At 43.4% G+C, this 18,256-nt stretch overlaps 1 protein-coding gene across 7 annotated transcripts in view; it reads left to right on the top strand.

Moving 5' to 3' along the window:
* LOC139366576 (dual specificity protein phosphatase CDC14AB-like) overlaps window positions 1–18,256 on the top strand; it is a 64,023-nt gene that overhangs the window by 6,562 nt on the left and 39,205 nt on the right. For 4 of the 7 annotated variants that reach the window (XM_071104536.1, XM_071104274.1, XM_071104339.1 and 1 more), the window contains exons 4-7: window positions 684–728; window positions 2,694–2,786; window positions 6,478–6,557; window positions 11,707–11,773. In XM_071104536.1, coding sequence (XP_070960637.1) covers window positions 684–728; window positions 2,694–2,786; window positions 6,478–6,557; window positions 11,707–11,773 — 285 coding nt within the window. The remainder of the gene's footprint in view (window positions 1–683; window positions 729–2,693; window positions 2,787–6,477; window positions 6,558–11,706; window positions 11,774–18,256) is intronic. The other 3 variants (XM_071104415.1, XM_071104626.1, XM_071104493.1) reach the window with 1 other exon arrangement.

Raw genomic sequence — 18,256 nt, 5'->3', positions numbered from 1 at the left:
ATGGTAGGACACTCCGGTAGGAGTGTCAATTAGCCACAGTAGCCTACTTGGTCACTGTTTTAACTCTAACTTAAAGCGGGTACAGACTCATGTTGTTTAAATGCATATTTGAGAATATTCGCATAAAAATCTGTCGCCGGTTGGATGGAAACCTAGCTAGTTAAAATCATTTCAGTGGTCATGCCTGTCAAGTACATGGCATGTTGTTTGTAAAGCTGTCTTTGTTCTTGTTTGTGGATGTGCTTTTATCCAGGAGTCATAACAACAATTCTGCTATTTATCACACTAATGCCAATTTTTACATGAATTCAGTTGCTGTTAGGCTAACCTGAGTATTTGAGTTATGGTTGTCATTCTGGGTGCTTAAATTCTCCCAATATGTTTATTGTTCAGCAATCTCAATTATATTCAGAGGTATGTGATGTAAAGGAGATGTGAAGTTCTCGCTATGCCTACTCAATTTTTAGCTCTCAATTGCCCCTTTTAAAAGCCCACCTGGCCAAAATCTTCTCATAAGACCCTGGTCAAGGGGAGCTCCCAACTTCCCAGACACACACCAATAAAGTTGCCAATTTTGTCTAACTCATGCTTTTCTACCCCCGTGTGAATGTTGCTCTCATAAAGAGAGTTTAATTAATAGAGGTTCTGCGTCTTTTTGTCCTGTCATTTTTCCGTTGAAGCAGACGATCTGTAGATCTGTCATATGTGGGTGTTGGTCAGTGTTGAAGGTAAAGTCTCAAGCAAGCATGATGTTTTTATGGCTGTCTCTCCCTCCCTCCCCGTCCACGCCACCACGCTTTGCCCTCCAGTGTTTGTTGTCAATAGTGTGTTGCCTTAGGGACAGCATTCCTTTGAACCTCCATTGGTTTGAATCTGGTACATGAAAGCTGAGATGTCAAAAAATGACAGGAAAAGTGGACAACCCTGATTTAAGAAATGACACCGTTTGGAGGGTGTGAACATCCCACACCTGTGGAGCTTGATCTGGGCCGTACAGAGCCCATTTGATATGTGTTGCCCCCACTCACCTACCCTATTTCCACATCCTCTCACCACTCATGCTTGTGTCTGGCCTGGCTTCCAGTTGGTCTGGCTTAACCTGCTTAGCGATGCAGTTCACCTGTTTTAACCCTGACCCAGAGGCCTACATCCTCTAGAAGCCTTGTTCGTTAGTCTGAAGTATTTTACGTATAAAGTGAAAGTATTAGAGCAAATTGGGTCTATTTCCCCCACAGTGCATTGTAGGCTATGTCCTATTGCTCATAGCCGTCAATGTATTGGAAACACTGATAGTAGGCTACATTTTTCTGTGATAAAGCATTTTCTTCCTATGAACACTAGCATATTGTTGCCATTGAATGCAAGAACTACAGTGGGGCAAAAAAGTATTTAGTCAGCCACCAATTGTGCAAGTTCTCCCACTTAAAAAGACGAGAGGCCTGTAATTTTCATCATAGGTACACTTCAACTATGACAGACAAAATGAGAAAAAAAATCCAGAAAATCACATTGTAGGATTTTTAATGAATTTATTTGCAAATTATGGTGGAAAACTTTTGTTATTGACCAAATACTTATTTTCCACCATATTTATTTGCCAAATAAACTGTAGGTTGCTTCCCTCAGGCCGAGATGATGGTATTGGCATTTTTCTCATTTGGGCAAAAGTCCAAGTCTCTTGCCTCTGTCCTCTTTTCTCTGTGACCAGGAAACCGGTCAAAGTGACCTCCCCTCCTCGATAGACACCTTTTCATTGAGGATAGTCCTTCGTGGAAGAGTTTTGAAATCTGCCACACCCCCTTTGAATCAGCTTTTGTTTTGTCAAAGGAGGGGAAAAAAAGCAACATGCTACTTTATAACTATAAAATGTTTAGCACATGACCTAATTAGTTTATCACTTTACACATGTATTTTGGGATCCACCCCTGTAAACATAATTTGCGTGATGGGAGGGACTGGGTTTGTCCTTACAAGCCTTTGTGGTTTCATTTCCATGCCAAACTTCAATTAGACTAGAGACTCAAGCATGCTGTTCCTCATATTGCTGATTAGCCCCGTGTAGCAGTGACTGTGTGTATGGATGGATGCGTCTATCTTCTAGCTTGCCTGTGCTGCTTCTGAGTGCTTTGGCCGACTCGGGCAGTGATTCTGAACGAGAACACTGACAGCGGCGTACCCCGGCAGCCAATCTGCCAGCGGCTCCTCTTCCTGCATCCCTAGCGGATCGGTGGTGTCCTGAGCGTCTGAGCAGCAGCTGCCACAGCGTCTATCTGCATCTGTCCAAATAATATAGCCTAATGTAATATCATATACAAGCCAGAACCAGATGTGTCTTTAGGTCTATTAATTAGCCCCAAAACTGCCACCTTCTTGTGTCTTTCTTATTGAGTTCAAAATAGGAGGATGCCGAGTTGATCGTTGTTGTTTTCTGTATGTTTCATGAACACTAGTATTTATAGGACTAGTGTATTTCTAAACTAGATAGAAATACATCATACACAGTACTGTACAACCTTTGGTCACCTAACTGTTGTTGTTTCCACGTGGTTTAGTTGAGTTTGCTGTGACTCATCCAGTGTTTGTGCATATCTTTATCAATTATTCTAATCTAAATAGCTCTAATGTGAAGAGGTTCTAAATTAATGTGATTCAGTTTTTTTCTTACGTGTTTTTTTTTCTCTGTTTGTCTGCAGTCGTTCACACTGACCAGAAAGCGAATCGTGCACTACACCAGCTTTGACCAGCGGAAAAGGGCTAATGCTGCTGTTTTAATCGCTGCCTATGCTGTGAGTATTGCCTTCTATCTACCTCTCTCTGCAGGGAAGGAAGTTAGGCAAGGAGAAAAAAAGCTTATATTGGGCCGTTGCGTCATGCTGCACCCCTCAACAAAATGCAGCTCAACTCATTTTGCATTAGTGTCAATGTACCCAGATGGCCCCAATGCACTTTTCCCCTAGTGTGTTGTTTTTGTTGTATCTGCAGTATTGTCTACCCAGGCCTTTTTTACAGGGCTTCTTTGTCAGTGCTGATTTCCTTTTAAGGTGGCACAACCCCTTCCAGCCAGGTCTCTCTTACTCTTGGAGAAACGGATGGGAGAGGACTGCTATAGACAGCCCTATTGTCCTGCCACAGTGACCCCATCTTCCTGCCCCCTTTGAATGCCCAGCAGCTCCTGTTGCATTAGTCCCTATTCATTTGGTCCCTTGCTGCCAGACATGGTTGAAGGCTGTCCTTTCACTCCCAGTCAGATACCAGCCTTGACTGTAATGTGTGACGGCATCTCTTGCCAGCTGGCCGCTCTGTCACATGGCAGTAAATGAGGGGATTTATCCGGTTCTTCTGTTGTTATGCTATGATGAGGACATGCCTTATGACAGAGCCCGGCAATGGCATGATGATCTTCTCAGGCAATGTGGGTCACTAGTATTTACTCAGTGGACTGTGCCCAGTCCTTACCCCAAGGGAACAGACAGAGGAACAGCAACTGTCATGACATACTTTGCATGTAATGTAAGGCCCTTCTCTGAATATTTTTCCATTGTGATGCCCTGCCTGGACTAGAAACATGATATAGGCTATGTCAGCCCTTCTGGTTTTGGCCCTTAATGGCTATGACAGTGATTAGTAAAATGCAGTTGTTGAGTTTCTCACAGTTAACATGGTTTTCTTAACTAGCTAGTCTATATACATCCCAAAGTATATTCTTATAATGACCAGGGTTGGATTGAATAAGGACGGTGGTCTTGTTAGCCAACCCAGGCAGGGCCCCAGTCTCATAGCTCTGGGATGAGATTTGAAGCATCGTTGCAGCAGGGGCCTTGCTGGATTATAATCTGGATTTGGTTTCTAATCCTGGTTGACAGTGGCAGGAGGACAGTTGCATGCCATAATACCCACCCCTGAGCTGAACCCTGTACATCATGCTATCCTATGCACAACTGTTCACATGCTAGTTTAGTCTAGACACTAGCCATATTGACACATGATCAGATGCTTGTTAATGTCTGTCCATGCTAGAAATAATGTATGTACAGCGCTTTCCAAACAAAAATAGGATTTGATCCACACACCAAATAGATCCTGTCACTTTTCCCTTTACATTTCCTGTATTGGCCAATAGGAGACTGATGACCTTGTGGGTTGTGGGAGTTGAATTGCATTGATGGTGTGTCTAATCTGTCACTGTGACCCTATTAAAGCTGCTGTCATTTATTCCTTCTTAGACAATCTCTCAAGGGTAGATGCACAAGGCGAAGCGCTCTGCTAAATTTAGCCTGAACCCTGACCCGAAGCCCAAGATGAACTCCCCATTCAATGACTGAAATATCAGCACCTCTTTCAAAACCAGGCCATATCATTTCTTCCCTCTGCACGAGTCATTGGCTCACAAATGCACACAGAGGACATAGCATTCAGAAATCAATATCGAGCCTGACGAACTGCGTTTATCCATTTAGATGGGATGTGAGGTTTGTCTGCAATGTTGTAACCTCTGTTCTGCTGTGTGTCTAGCTATTTAGCCTAGGGGGATTGTGTTGTCTTTAATAATGAGAGAACATGCAGGGAAGGTGGCAGGGCTTTCCTCCCTGTTGTTTTCTCTCCAAGTGGGTCTACATTGATCCAGTCAGGTGATTGTGTGGGCTCTGAGTCCTCCTGGGCCTGCTCTTGTTACAGATGTTTTAATACAAATGACCCGCTTTGAACCCAAGATAATTATATGTGTGGGACGAACAGCTGTCCTTGTGGGACTCCAAATTCTGTGTCACGTGGGACAACACACACACAGACAACCAGCAGTAGAATTTAAGCTGGTGCATTTCAGCAGTATCCAGTTGTCTGACTGGTGAATATTTCATGAAGTGGGAGCAGCAATAACAAAGCTCTGTTCTATTTGCTGAGAGGACACAGGCTTCATGCACTGCTTGTCCTCCATGTCACCAGACCTACTGATACACAAGCCCACTCTCCCATACAAGCCTCCTAGTCAAGACAAATCTTCCATTCAACATTTTCACACCAGGGCTGGTCGGACCTGTTAAATTTCATATAACGAAATCAGTCAATTGAAATAAATTCATTAGGCCCTGATGTGAAATCCATACATGACCGGGAATACAGATATGCATCTGTTGATCACAGCATGATCATGCTGAAAGTTGAGGTGATGGCGGCGGATGAATCGCACGACAATGGGCCTCAGGATCTCATCACGGTATCTCTGTGCATTCAAATTGCAATCGATAAAATGCAATTGTGTTTGTTGTCCACCGCCACCATGGGGCACTCTTTTCACAACGTTGACATCAGCGAACCTCTCGCCCACATAACGCCATACACGTGGTCTGCAGTTGTGAGGCCGGTTGGACTTAGTGCCAAATTCTATAAAATGATTTTGGAGGTGGCTTATGGTAGAGAAATGAGCATTCAATTCTCTGGCAACAGCTCTGGTGGACATTCCTGCAGTCAGCATGCAGTTGCGCTCTCGCTCAGAATTTGAGACATCAGTGGCATTGTGTTCTGTGACATCTGCACATTTGAGTGGCCTTTTATTATCCCCAACACAAGGTGCACCTGTATAACGATCATGCTGTTAATCAGATTCTTGATATGACACACCTGTCAGATGGATGGATTCTCATGGCAAAGGAGAAATGCTCACTAATGGGGATGGAAACAAATTTGTGCACAACATTTGAGAGAAGTAAGCTTTTTGTGTGTATGGCTGATTTCTGGTATCTTTTATAGCAGCTCATGAAACATGGGACCAATACTTTACATGTTGAATTCATATATTTTTTTAAATGTAGTGTCCGGGATTTACGTACAGAATAATATGTAATGCTCTGAGACCAGTTTCGTTATTTCCAGAGGGTTTGTTTACGTTCTTCGTTTACTTTGTTCATAGTTCTGCTTAATTCTCTACATCTTCAGTGGAAATGAAATAGCAGACGTGTTGCTTGTCTCTGCCCTCCACTCTCTGTCGTTACAACTCCTTGTATGGATGTGGGATGCCGAGGTGTTGATTCAGATGAGCCCTGCTTTTCTGACCTGGGGTTGGGAGAGCAGCACTTTTGTGGATGGATATGAGTTGGCTACCGTGTGTTTATGTATGGCTTCCATTTGGAGAGCCTGTGGTGCTGTGACCATGCCGTCTGGCCCCTTACTGGCCTATTTAGGCTGATGCCTGGGGAATCTCATGTGACACAGTGTCTCCCTTTCCCTGTTATATTACCTGTCCTTGTTACATTCCCTGTTTTATATTAGTGCTATAAGAACAAATATTTTCAAAACCAGAGTAAATCAGGAAGCTGAAGGATTACCAAAATGAGGGAAGGAACTGTGGCTTCAGTGATTCCAAGCCATGGTTTACTAACTGCGTTCTCTCACACTTCCTCTGTCTCGCTCTCTCTTACTCTCTCTTACTCTTTCTCTCGCTCTTTCTTTTTGTCTTTCTCTTCTCTCTCTTCTATCTACCAGGTCATCTACCTAAAGAAGACCCCAGAGGAGGCCTACAGGGCTCTGATCTCAGGCTCCAATGCTTCATATCTTCCCTTCAGGTAATACCAAAACAGCCATGTCCACTCTACCACACAGCAGCATGATTTCTAACCACAGAAACAATCATTTGATAATTGTCTAGGAAGCACATCTTGGCTAATTGCCTTACATCACAGCTCCACCTGACAAAGACCCGGGTCACAGCTCCACCTGACGACAAAGACCCGGGTCACAGCTCCACCTGACGACAAAGACCCGGGTCACAGCTCCACCTGACGACAAAGACCCGGGTCACAGCTCCACCTGACGACAAAGACCCGGGTCACAGCTCCACCTGACGACAAAGACCCGGGTCACAGCTCCACCTGACGACAAAGACCCGGGTCACAGCTCCACCTGACGACAAAGACCCGGGTCACAGCTCCACCTGGCGACAAAGACCCGGGTCACAGCTCCACCTGGCGACAAAGACCCGGGTCACAGCTCCACCTGGCGACAAAGACCCGGGTCACAGCTCCACCTGGCGACAAAGACCCGGGTCACAGGTCCACCTGACGACAAAGACCCGGGTCACAGCTCCACCTGGCGACAAAGACCCGGGTCACAGCTCCACCTGGCGACAAAGACCCGGGTCACAGCTCCACCTGGCGACAAAGACCCGGGTCACAGCTCCACCTGGCGACAAAGACCCGGGTCACAGCTCCACCTGGCGACAAAGACCCGGGTCACAGCTCCACCTGACGACAAAGACCCGGGTCACAGCTCCACCTGACGACAAAGACCCGGGTCACAGGTCCACCTGACGACAAAGACCCGGGTCACAGGTCCACCTGACGACAAAGACCCGGGTCACAGGTCCACCTGACGACAAAGACCCGGGTCACAGGTCCACCTGACGACAAAGACCCGGGTCACAGCTCCACCTGACGACAAAGACCCGGGTCACAGCTCCACCTGACGACAAAGACCCGGGTCACAGCTCCCTCTGTGTCTTCATCCTCTTATTAACAGGATGTGTGTCTTACAGTAGATTGGGCCTGTGTGTATACAGTATCATTCAAAAGTTTGGACACCTACTCATTCCAGGGTTTTTCTTTATTTTTTACTATTTTCTACATTGTGGAATAATAGTGAAGACATTAAAACTATGAATTAACATATTATTTAATGGAATTATGTAGTAACCCCAAAAAGTGTTAAACAAATACAAATATATGGAACTGGGCTCCCAAATGGCGCAGCGGTCTAAGGTACTGCATCTCAGTGCAAGAGGAGTCACTACAGTCCCTGGTTCGAATCCAGGCTGTATCACATCCAGCTGTGCTTGGGAGTCCCATAGGGTGGCACGCAATTGGCCCAACGTCATTTGGGTTTTGCCGGGGTAGACCGTCATTGTAAGTTAGAATTCGTTCTTAATTGACTTTCCTTGTTAAATAAAAATTGCCACATGATTCCAAGTGTTATTTCATAGTTTTGATGTGTTCATTATTATTCTACAATGTAGAAAATAGTACAAATAAAGAAAAAGCCTTAAATGAGTAGGTATTATCCAAACTTTTGACTGCTACTGTATGTGTACATAATGACGACGTATTACCTATGAGGCTCAAATAACTTCCGGAGTGTCTCATGTCGTTCAACCAGGTCAGGTATTAGACCTGAAAAAACAGATTCGATGCCCTCTCGGAAAGTAATTATACTTAATATAGTACGGTCTGTAGTTTTCCCAGGTAGGTTTGTGACAATGACGAAACATTTTCTATATCCTACAAGTTTAGCCAAAGCATTTTCTTCAGTTATTAGATCTGCCCTACTCTGAAACAGAACACACATTTGTTTTTTTACTCTGGATATTCCAACCACTCTCTCCCGAGCATAACATGGACTGATCTGCTTTCCCGTAGCATAAGATATCTATGCCTATTGTGGATCAGCGGACTCACACTTTTTAATAGGATTGGACGACATTTCAGAGGAGTGAAAGTGGTGAAGGGAATAAACAAGAATGTTATATCACTCACACCGCTGTTACGTGCACACATTGTTTAATCCTGATGTTAGCCTGGTTTGTTTGTCTCGTCATAACACAAACAAACAGTTTTCATGCATCTGGATGGAGTGGACTGTTTAGAATAGATAGCTGGATTAGATCTTTAATTTGGAATTATGAGGATGGGGCTACTGTTTTCCAAGCTATCATTTTAGGATTGGTTAGGATTGTTTTTGCAATTGTTCACCTCTGTGTTAGTTTGACCTTTTTCCTTGAACAAATACCAGGAACGAGGCTATAGTCGTGTCTGTAGCAAATAGCCTTATCTCACCAGCTCTTTCCTAATGAACTGTGGAGTGAGTCACACCCTCATGACCACCGTCCCATCGGCATTCCAACCCAACTTCACATGGAGGTCAGGAATTTGGGTGGAGGGGAACATTTAATGTGTTGCGGGAAAGGGACGAGGAGCGAGGTTACATCGTCTGGTAAATGAAGTGAAAGCGTGTCAATGTTTTACCCACTCTCTGCCACTAAATTGACCTGTATGACTGCTTTCTTTGCTTGTCTTGTCCACAAAGACACTGATTCATTGCCCTGTGACACGGGTTGGCAGCCAGGCTCTAGGATTGATTTGGGTATTGTTGGCTTGAGTTATGATCGTGACAGATATTGGCCCTGCAGGCTTGTCTCAACCTGCCTGCTTGTTTGGAGAGAGAATGGAGCTTTTGACAGTTTACTTGACCAGTTGTAATGGGCCTCTAGCAAATGGGATGGCACTTGCATAATATGTTGAAATTGATGAAAAATGAACAAGGGGAGAAGGGCGAAGAAGGGGATGGCGTTCTCATCATTCCATTATTAGGCTCTCTAGTCCATCACTGCAATGTTCATTTCATTTCCCCCAGTGGTAGCTTGAGGAATTACGAACACAAACGACTAAAGTCAAACAGCAATTTGAATTGCTTTAAGAGCTGTGTGTTCATTCCCAACTAAACTACAGCATATAGGCCTCGTTTTACATAGTTGTGCAAAGAGGCTGGACCAACCCTCCTCCCTCCACTCTGCGAAGCCAGCACTTTTTTTAAGTTTCATTTTCAACTGGGTTTGATGGATATCTCTGAGCTACTTTTAGAAAGTCTATTTCTAACTGGGCCTTTGACCTTGACTTTTCCTCCATCTCTCCCCAGTGGTTCCCTTCAGAGGGTCAGTCAGTGTGGTTAGAATGTTAGCAAGCTGGGATGGAGGGAGGGGGTGATGGAGGTACAGACTGTAACCCGATCCTCAGCTCCCATAATTAGTAGGGCAGGGACAATACCTGTATTGCGATATTCACTAGTATTGTGGCAAGGAAATAAAATACGAAGCGGATTTGAATTGTTTAGAGAAACGGCCCAAATGTTGGCAACAATTATCATTATTTTGTCATCCAGAGTCACATTTATTTATTTTCCAAGCTATATAACACAATATTTTACATACTGCAGGTTTTTAAAGGACCAAGGAGTTTGACCTGCTTTGTGTTTTAATTTTTTACATGGAAAAACTATTACGGTACTGGTATCATCACAGCCCTACTAATTAGTGGTTGACTTATTTTAGCTGTGTGCAGACTGGAGTTTGAGATGGTATTGCTACACTGTCATGACAGGGAAACGGACTGACTCACATGCACAGTAGTACATTGATACACATTACGATACAGAGACTCAACACATTGTGGCATATAATCACACACATGCACAAATGTTTTTTCTGTTTGTGTGTGGTGTCACGGTAACTGAGCTCCTCATGCTTCCGCCGCACTGCTTTGTGTAGGTGGCCTCTTGAAGGTTCTTGGTTGAACCTCTCCCATTCACGTTGATGCTCTTGTCAGTAGCAGAACGCTCACAGCCTGCAGCTTCACTCCAAGAGTGGAAAGGGAACACAACAGCTGACTTTGACCCAGATTCTTTCTGCCATCTACAATATGCATATAAAATGAGGAATCAAGTAAACTTGCGCATAATGTACATTCAGTTTGTGTGTGCGTAAATGTGTTTTTGAGACAAACTATGTTATTGGCTAGGCCAAATAGGGCTGCAATGCAAATGCTTGGATTTTGTGAAGGATATCTCTAGAAAGTTCTCTCCCACATTGTCTGGTGTCCTCTCTCAGGGCCAACTCTGCACGCAACATCCCCATAAGAACATGGAGAACGTCTTCCGCTTTGCACCATGAATATACAGAGCCCTGTTTCAAGCTCTATTTGAAAACATTTTTTTTTATTCTCCTTTATCTCTGGCCTATTATTTAGTGTCCATCTATCCCATAATATGAGACACTCCAAATTGTAATTGTCTCCAAGGTGACTCGGTGTCACCCACAGCCTGTATATCAGGGGTTCTAGATCTAGGATGTCATCTGAGAAGTCTATGGTGACATCAATGTTGTCCTGGCGCAATGCCTGGTTCTATTGGAGAATTCCTCTTGGTACCCATGTCCCACGAAGATGATATCATTATTTTATAGGTTTGGATAGAGGGTTGCTTATTTGTGTCTGTGTGCAATGGGGATGTTTGCTGTATTTTGAATCTGATGGTGTGTGGAGGGTTGTTATCAAATCAAATGTATTTATAAAGCCCTTCGTACATCAGCTGATATCGCAAAGTGCTGTACAGAAACCCAGCCTAAAACCCCAAACAGCAAGAAATGCAGGTGTAGAAGCACGGTGGCTAGGAAAAACTCCCTAGAAAGGCCAAAATCTAGGAAGAAACCTAGAGAGGAACCAGGCTATGTGGGGTGGCCAGTCCTCTTCTGGCTGTGCCGGGTGGAGATTATAACAGAACATGGCCAAGATGTTCAAATGTTCATAAATGACCAGCATGGTCCAATAATAATAAGGCAGAACAGTTGAAACTGGAGCAGCAGCATGGCCAGGTGGACTGGGGTCAGCAAGGAGTCATCATGTCAGGTAGTCCTGAGGCATGGTCCTAGGGGGATGAGGATGCTACATTGTCTGTCCTCTGCAGTACTTAGGAAAACATGGAGAATATATAGCTTACCCTATTCAAAGAGCACCTTGTATACCCCTATTATCCATCCATAGCTCTACCTATAAAGTACCCATGTGTGGGCTCCAGTTTTTCCAATCTCTGATGTGTTCATTGCGACACTCTTATCACTCACTCATTTTTCAATGAATCGTTCACTCACGCCTTCATGTCTTTGTTTTTCAGGGATGCTTCGTTTGGAAATTGCACATACAACCTGACAATTCTCAACTGCCTACAAGGAATCCGGAAAGTGAGTTGTGTGTATTTATGGAGTTATTGGATTTACAGTAAATTGTAATGTTAAATTGAACTTTAATAATTTTTGTAACATATCTTGATTGCTTTCCTCCTGCGCCCTCTCTTCCTCCCTCTATCACCATTCTAAGCTTGCCTTGGATATATAAAAAAAAGTGCTAACACTTTACTACAGGAAGTGATGCTGGTCTTCAGTTACTCAGTAACTACCATGGTAGCCTAAATGTAAACACAGTACTTATTTTAGTTCTGTCCTTAGGTTAACTACACATGTCAATGTTGATGTGTAATTACCTTAATTCTGAATGAGTTACCAAATTATTTGAAACCCCAAACATCTACATGGTATTTATGCATCATAACCTGAAGTTAATAACACCGTCAGCCTAAACTGAGGAAATCTAGACCTATTTCAACGTAATGATTTAGGATGAGTCTTGCAGTGTGACAGGGGTTACAAATTAAAGTTTTTCATCTGTCTCATAGGACCAATTATAAACTGTGGTTCGTGGCCTGAATGCTGATTTGGCAGACAGCCGTGGTGTATCGTATAACATGACAAAACATATATTTTTACTGCTCTAATTACTTTGGTAACCAGTTTATAATAGCAATAAGGCACCTCGGGGGATAGCAAATATTCCATGGCTAACGGCTGTATCCAGGCACTCCGAGTTGTCGTGCTTAAGAACAGTCCTTAGCCGTGGTATATTGGCCATGTACCAGACTCTCTCAGGTCTTATTGCTTAAATAACCTGCTTTTATCCAACCAAAATTGCATTGAGACTCCATGGTCAAACAAACCTGCCATAGCAGTCTAATGAAGGGTCTCTGTTTACAGCTTTGCCTGCACATCCTGACCTAGCATTATTAAGACCATAATCCCAGACTGAGGGCAGAGTTCTGTAGTCCGGGTGGGTGGAGGATCCTATGTTGTGTGTAGTCTATGGGGTACGAGGGTGTTCTACTTTGTTGGGGGGGGGTGGAAGGTAGCATGGACTCACGTGGCACAGCATGCGGGGCACACTTCCCTGCAGGTACATGGACAAAGGCACACACGCTCGCTCTCTCACAGTGGCTAAGCTGGGGACTTATGGTGCCGGCAGTGTGTGCCTCGGTCTGTTCTTATCATGGCTTACTAATCCTCCTCCGATCAGACATGGAGGTCAGTATTTGGGTAGAACGTTCCCTGCAGATGCAGCATCTCTCAGAACGTTCCCTGTATTTAATGGAAAATCTAGTGGTCAAAAGGGAATGAGAACTATACAAACAAAACCCAGAACATCTTTATGGTGCCACCTTAGGCTTTTTTTCCTGTATATTTCTGTGTAGTGTGTGCAAACCTGGTCCATTTAGTTGCTGGAAGTCATGGAGAAAGCTTTACAGTGCTTGTGCTGTGTTTTTAGCTACAAAGGTTCTGTCCATGTTTTGACATGGAATGGAGGGCCTCCTTTTAAAATGGGATGATGTGAACTTATTACGTACTTAGCATCAACACTTGGTCGAAACTAGAGGTCAACCGATTAATCAGAATGGCCGATTTTAATTTAGGGCTGATTTCAAGTTTTCATAGCAATCGGAAATCGGTATTTTTGGGCGCCGATTCAAAATTTAAATAATAATATATTTTTTTCTATTTTATACCTTTATTTAACTAGGCAAGTCAGTTAAGAACACATTCTTATTTTCAATGACGGCCTAGGAACGGTGGGTTAACTGCCTCGTTCAGGGGCAGAACGACAGATTTTCACGTTGGTCTTCTACTGGTCCAACGCAGTAAGCCAAGGTAAGTTGCTAGCTAGCATTAATCTTATCAAAAACAATCAATCATAATCACTAGTTAACTACACATTGTTGATGATATTACTAGATATTATCTAACATATAATCTGACTGAGCATACAAGTATCTGACTGAGCGGTGGTAGGCAGAAGCAGGCGCGTAAACATTCATTCAAACAGCACTTTCGTGCGTTTTGCTAGCAGCTCTTCGTTGTGCATCAAGCATTGCGCTGTTTATGACTTCAAGCCTATCAACTCCCGAGATGAGGCTGGTGTAACCGAAGTGAAATGGCTAGCTAGTTAGCGCGCTAATAGCGTTTCAAACATCACTCGCTCTGAGCCTTCTAGTAGTTGTTCCCCTTGCTCTGCATGGGTAACGCTGCTTCGATGGTGGCTGTTGTCGTTGTGTTGCTGGTTTGAGCCCAGGGAGGAGCGAGGAGAGGGACGGAAGATATACTGTTACACTGGCAATACTATAGTGCCTATAAGAACATCCAATAGTCAAAGGTTAATGAAATACAAATGGTATAGAGGGAAATAGTCCTATAATTCCTATAATAACTACAACCTAAAACTTCTTACCTGGGAATATTGAAGACTCATGTTAAAAGGAACCACCAGCTTTCATTTGTTCTCATGTTCTGAGCAAGGAACTTAAATGTTAGCTTTCTTACATGGCACATATTGCACTTTTACTTTCTTCTCCAACACTTTTGTTTTTGCATTATTTAAACCAAATTGAACATGTTTCATTATTTACTTGAGGCTAAATTGATTTTATTTATGTATTATATTAAGTTAAAATAAGTGTTCATTCAGTATTGTTGTAATTGTCATTATTACAAATAAAAATCGTCCGATTAATCGGTATCGGCTTTTTTGGTCCTCCAATAATCGGTCGACCTCTAGTCGAGACGTACTACAGCTGAATCTGTCTGTCAGTGTGTGTGTTTGGCCATGTCATTCCAGAAAGATTTGTCAAACACCCATCGGACAGGAATGTCTCAGAACCCTCTGCACATTCCAGCTTTTTCTGCCATCTTCCCCAAAAGGCCCTAGCGTCCACCTACCCCACTACATCACTCCCCAAAAACCTAGGGAATGTCTCTTCCCATTGTGAGAGGCAGGGAATAACAACTTAATCCGTGGCGGTATTGAAATTTACGGGAGATTTTAAACTCCAGTGCCCATTTATTTGAAATTAGGATTTGGGGTGAATTAAAATTTGCTTTGTTAATTGTCATGAAATGTATATAAGTCCTGGTATAGGCTAGTATATAGCCCTCAGAACAACTTGCCTACTTCCCTTCGTTGCTGTTTTGCTGGTGCTTTAAGCACACATTTCCCCACCTCGTTATGGTCCTGTAATGCTGTGAGTCTCTAATGTATGGTGTTGGCTCAGACGGCAGCCTGTTGTGTTAATTACAGGCTGTTTCGGTTCTAATCACAGTGATTTGTTCCATGATTCGCTGTTGCTCTGCTCGGCCTTCTCCCAGTGCCCTCATTAGCATGCCACTGTGCTGAAGAATTAATCACTTGACACACTGTGTCGTGTAGCCATCTTCATCGACCTGGCCAAGGCTTTCGACTCTGTCAATCACCATATTCTTATCGGCAGACTCAGTAGCCTCGGTTTTTCTAATGACTGCCTTGCCTGGTTCACCAACTACTTTTCAGACAGAGTTCAGTGTGTCAAATCGGAGGGCATGTTGTCCGGTCTTCTGGCAGTCTCTATGGGGGTGCCACAGGGTTCAATTCTCGGGCTGACTCTTTTCTCTGTATATACCAATGATGTTGCTCTTGCTGCGGGCGATTCCCTGATCCACCTCTACGCAGATGACACCATTCTGTATACTTCTGGCCCTTCCTTGGACACTGCTATCTAACCTCCAAACGAGCTTCAATGCCATACAACACTCCTTCCGTGGCCTAAAACTGCTCTTAAACGCTAGTAAAATCAAATGCATGCTTTTCAACCGTTCGCTGCATGCACCCGCACGCCCGACTAGCATCACCACCCTGGATGGTTCCGACCTAGAATATGTGGACATCTACAAGTACCTAGGTGTCTGGCTAGACTGTAAACTCTCCTTCCAGACTCAAATAAAACGATCTCCAATCGAAAATAAAATCTAGAGTCTGCTTTCTATTTCACAACAAAGCCTCCTTCACTCACGCCGTCAAACTTACCCTAGTAAAACTGACTATCCTACCGATCCTCGACTTTGGCGATGTCATCTACAAAACAGCTTCCAATACTCTACTCAGCAAACTGGATGCAGTTTATCACAGAGCCATCTGTTTTGTTACTAAAGTACCTTATACCACCCACCACTGCGACCTGAATGCTCTAGTCGGCTGGCCCTCGCTACATATTCGTCGCCGGACTCACTGACTCCAGGTCATCTACAAGTCCATGCTAGGTAAAGCTCCGCCTTATCTCAGTTCACTGGTCACGATGGCAACACCCACCCGTAGCACACGCTCCAGCAGGCGTATCTCACTGATCATCCCTAAAGCCAACACCTCATTTGGCCGCCTTTCATTCCAGTTCTCTGCTGCCTGTGACTGGAACGAATTGCAAAAATCGCTGAAGTTGGATACTTATCTCCCTCACCAACTTCAAACATCTGCTATCTGAGCAGCTAACCGATCGCTGCAGCTGTACATAGTCTATCGGTAAATAGCCCACCCAATTTACCTACTTCATCCCCATACTGTTTTTATTTATTTACTTTTCTGCTCTTTTGCACACCAGTATCTCTACCTGCACATGACCATCTGATCATTTATCACTCCAGTGTTAATCTGCTAAATTGTAATTATTCGCCTTCCTCCTCATGCCTTTTGAACACAATGTATATAGACTCTCTTTTTTTTTTCTGTGTTATTGACTTGTTTATTGTTTACTTCATGTGTAACTCTGTCTGTTCACACTGCTATGCTTTATCTTGGCCAGGTTGCTGTTGTAAATGAGAACTTTGTTCTCAACTAGCCTACCTGGTTAAAAAGGTCAAATAAAAAATAAAAAACACCGGTAAATGCTGGCTTTTGGACACAATTTTTTTTTTTTTTTTCAGTTGAAGTCAGAAGTTTACATTTAACAAAATGTTCAACCACTCCACAAATTTCTTGTTATCAAACTATAGTTTTCGCAAGTCGGTTAGGACATCTACTTTGTGCATGACACAAGTAATTTTCCCAACAATTGTTTAGACAGATTTATTCACTGTATCACAATTCCAGTGGATCAGAAGTTTACATACAGTAAGTTGACTGTGCCTTTTAAACAGCTTGGACAATTCCAGAAAATGATGTCTTGGTGTTAGAAGCTTCTGATAGGCTAATTAACTTAATTTGAGTCAACATCCCAACCGTGCTTTGCTGCAGGAGGGACTGGTGCACTTCACAAAATAGATGGCATCATGAGGTGGGAAAATTGTGGATATTTTGAAGCAACATCAAGACATCCATCAGGAAGGTAAAGCGTGGTTGTAAATGGGTCTTCCAAATGGACAATGACCCCAAGCATACTTCCAAAGTTGTGGCAAAATGGCATAAGGGCAACAAAGTCAAGGTATTGGAGTGGCCATAAGAAAGCCCTGACCTCAATCCCATAAAAAATGTGTGGGCAGAACTGAAAAAGTGTGTGCGAGCATGGAGGCCTACAAACCTGACTGTTACACCAGCTCTGTCAGGAGGAATGGGTCAAAATTCAACCAACTAATTGTGTGAAGCTTGTGGAAGGCTACCCAAAACGTTTGACCCAAGTTAAACAACTTAAAGGCAATGACACAATGGGAATGTGCTGAAATACATCTCTCTATTATTCTGACATTTCACATTCTTAAAATAAGTGGTGATCCTAACTGACCTAAAACAGGGAATTTTTTACTGGGATTAAATGTCAGGAATTGTGAAACTGAGTTTAAATGTATTTGGCTAAGGTGTATGTAAACTTCTGACTTCAACTGTATATGTATGAAAAGCTGATCCATTAAGATGTATGGAGAAAAATGAATAAATCCATTGCAAAATAATGCTTTTTATTCATTCATGGAAATACCAGTTGATGTGCTTCAAAGGCAAATGGGCTAATAAATCCTCAAGCTGCTTGGAAATTAGTGTTGGGTGTGTTCTATTTTTACTCACGCAAAAGACGTGAGGCACTATAGCTAAGTGTTCCCTGACTGGGCAAAATTGGCATAAATTGTGTTGATTATCCCTGTGTCCAGTGTTCCCGTCGAGGAGATTATTTTTTCATAACCGACAGACTGCCTCACGATCGTGCCTTGAGGACAAAGTAACGAGGCTGTAAGGCGCCTGCTTGCAGAAATGTTTGACAGTGATCAGGTGGTCGTTTGACCGCGGACCCATAATGGATGCAGGCAATGAGGCAGTGATCCCTAAGATCCTGATTGAAAACAGTAGAGTTGTATTTGGAGGGCAAGTTGGTCAGGATAATATCTATAAGGGAGACTCCTCCCCGTTTCGCAGTTCTATCTTGACGGAAAATGTTGTAGTTGGATGGTAATCTCAGAATTTTTGGTGGACTTCCTGAGCCAGGATTCAGACATGGCAAGGACATCAGGGTTGGTGGAGTGTGCTAAAGCAGTGAGTAAAACAAACTTAGGGAGGAGGCTTGATGTTTACATGCATGAAATCAAGGATTTTACAGTTCCGGTATTACTGTGTCG

Source organism: Oncorhynchus clarkii, chromosome 1, assembly GCF_045791955.1.
Source record: "Oncorhynchus clarkii lewisi isolate Uvic-CL-2024 chromosome 1, UVic_Ocla_1.0, whole genome shotgun sequence".
Classification (NCBI taxonomy): Eukaryota; Metazoa; Chordata; class Actinopteri; order Salmoniformes; family Salmonidae; genus Oncorhynchus; species Oncorhynchus clarkii.
This window is presented reverse-complemented; position numbering and strand designations above follow the sequence as displayed.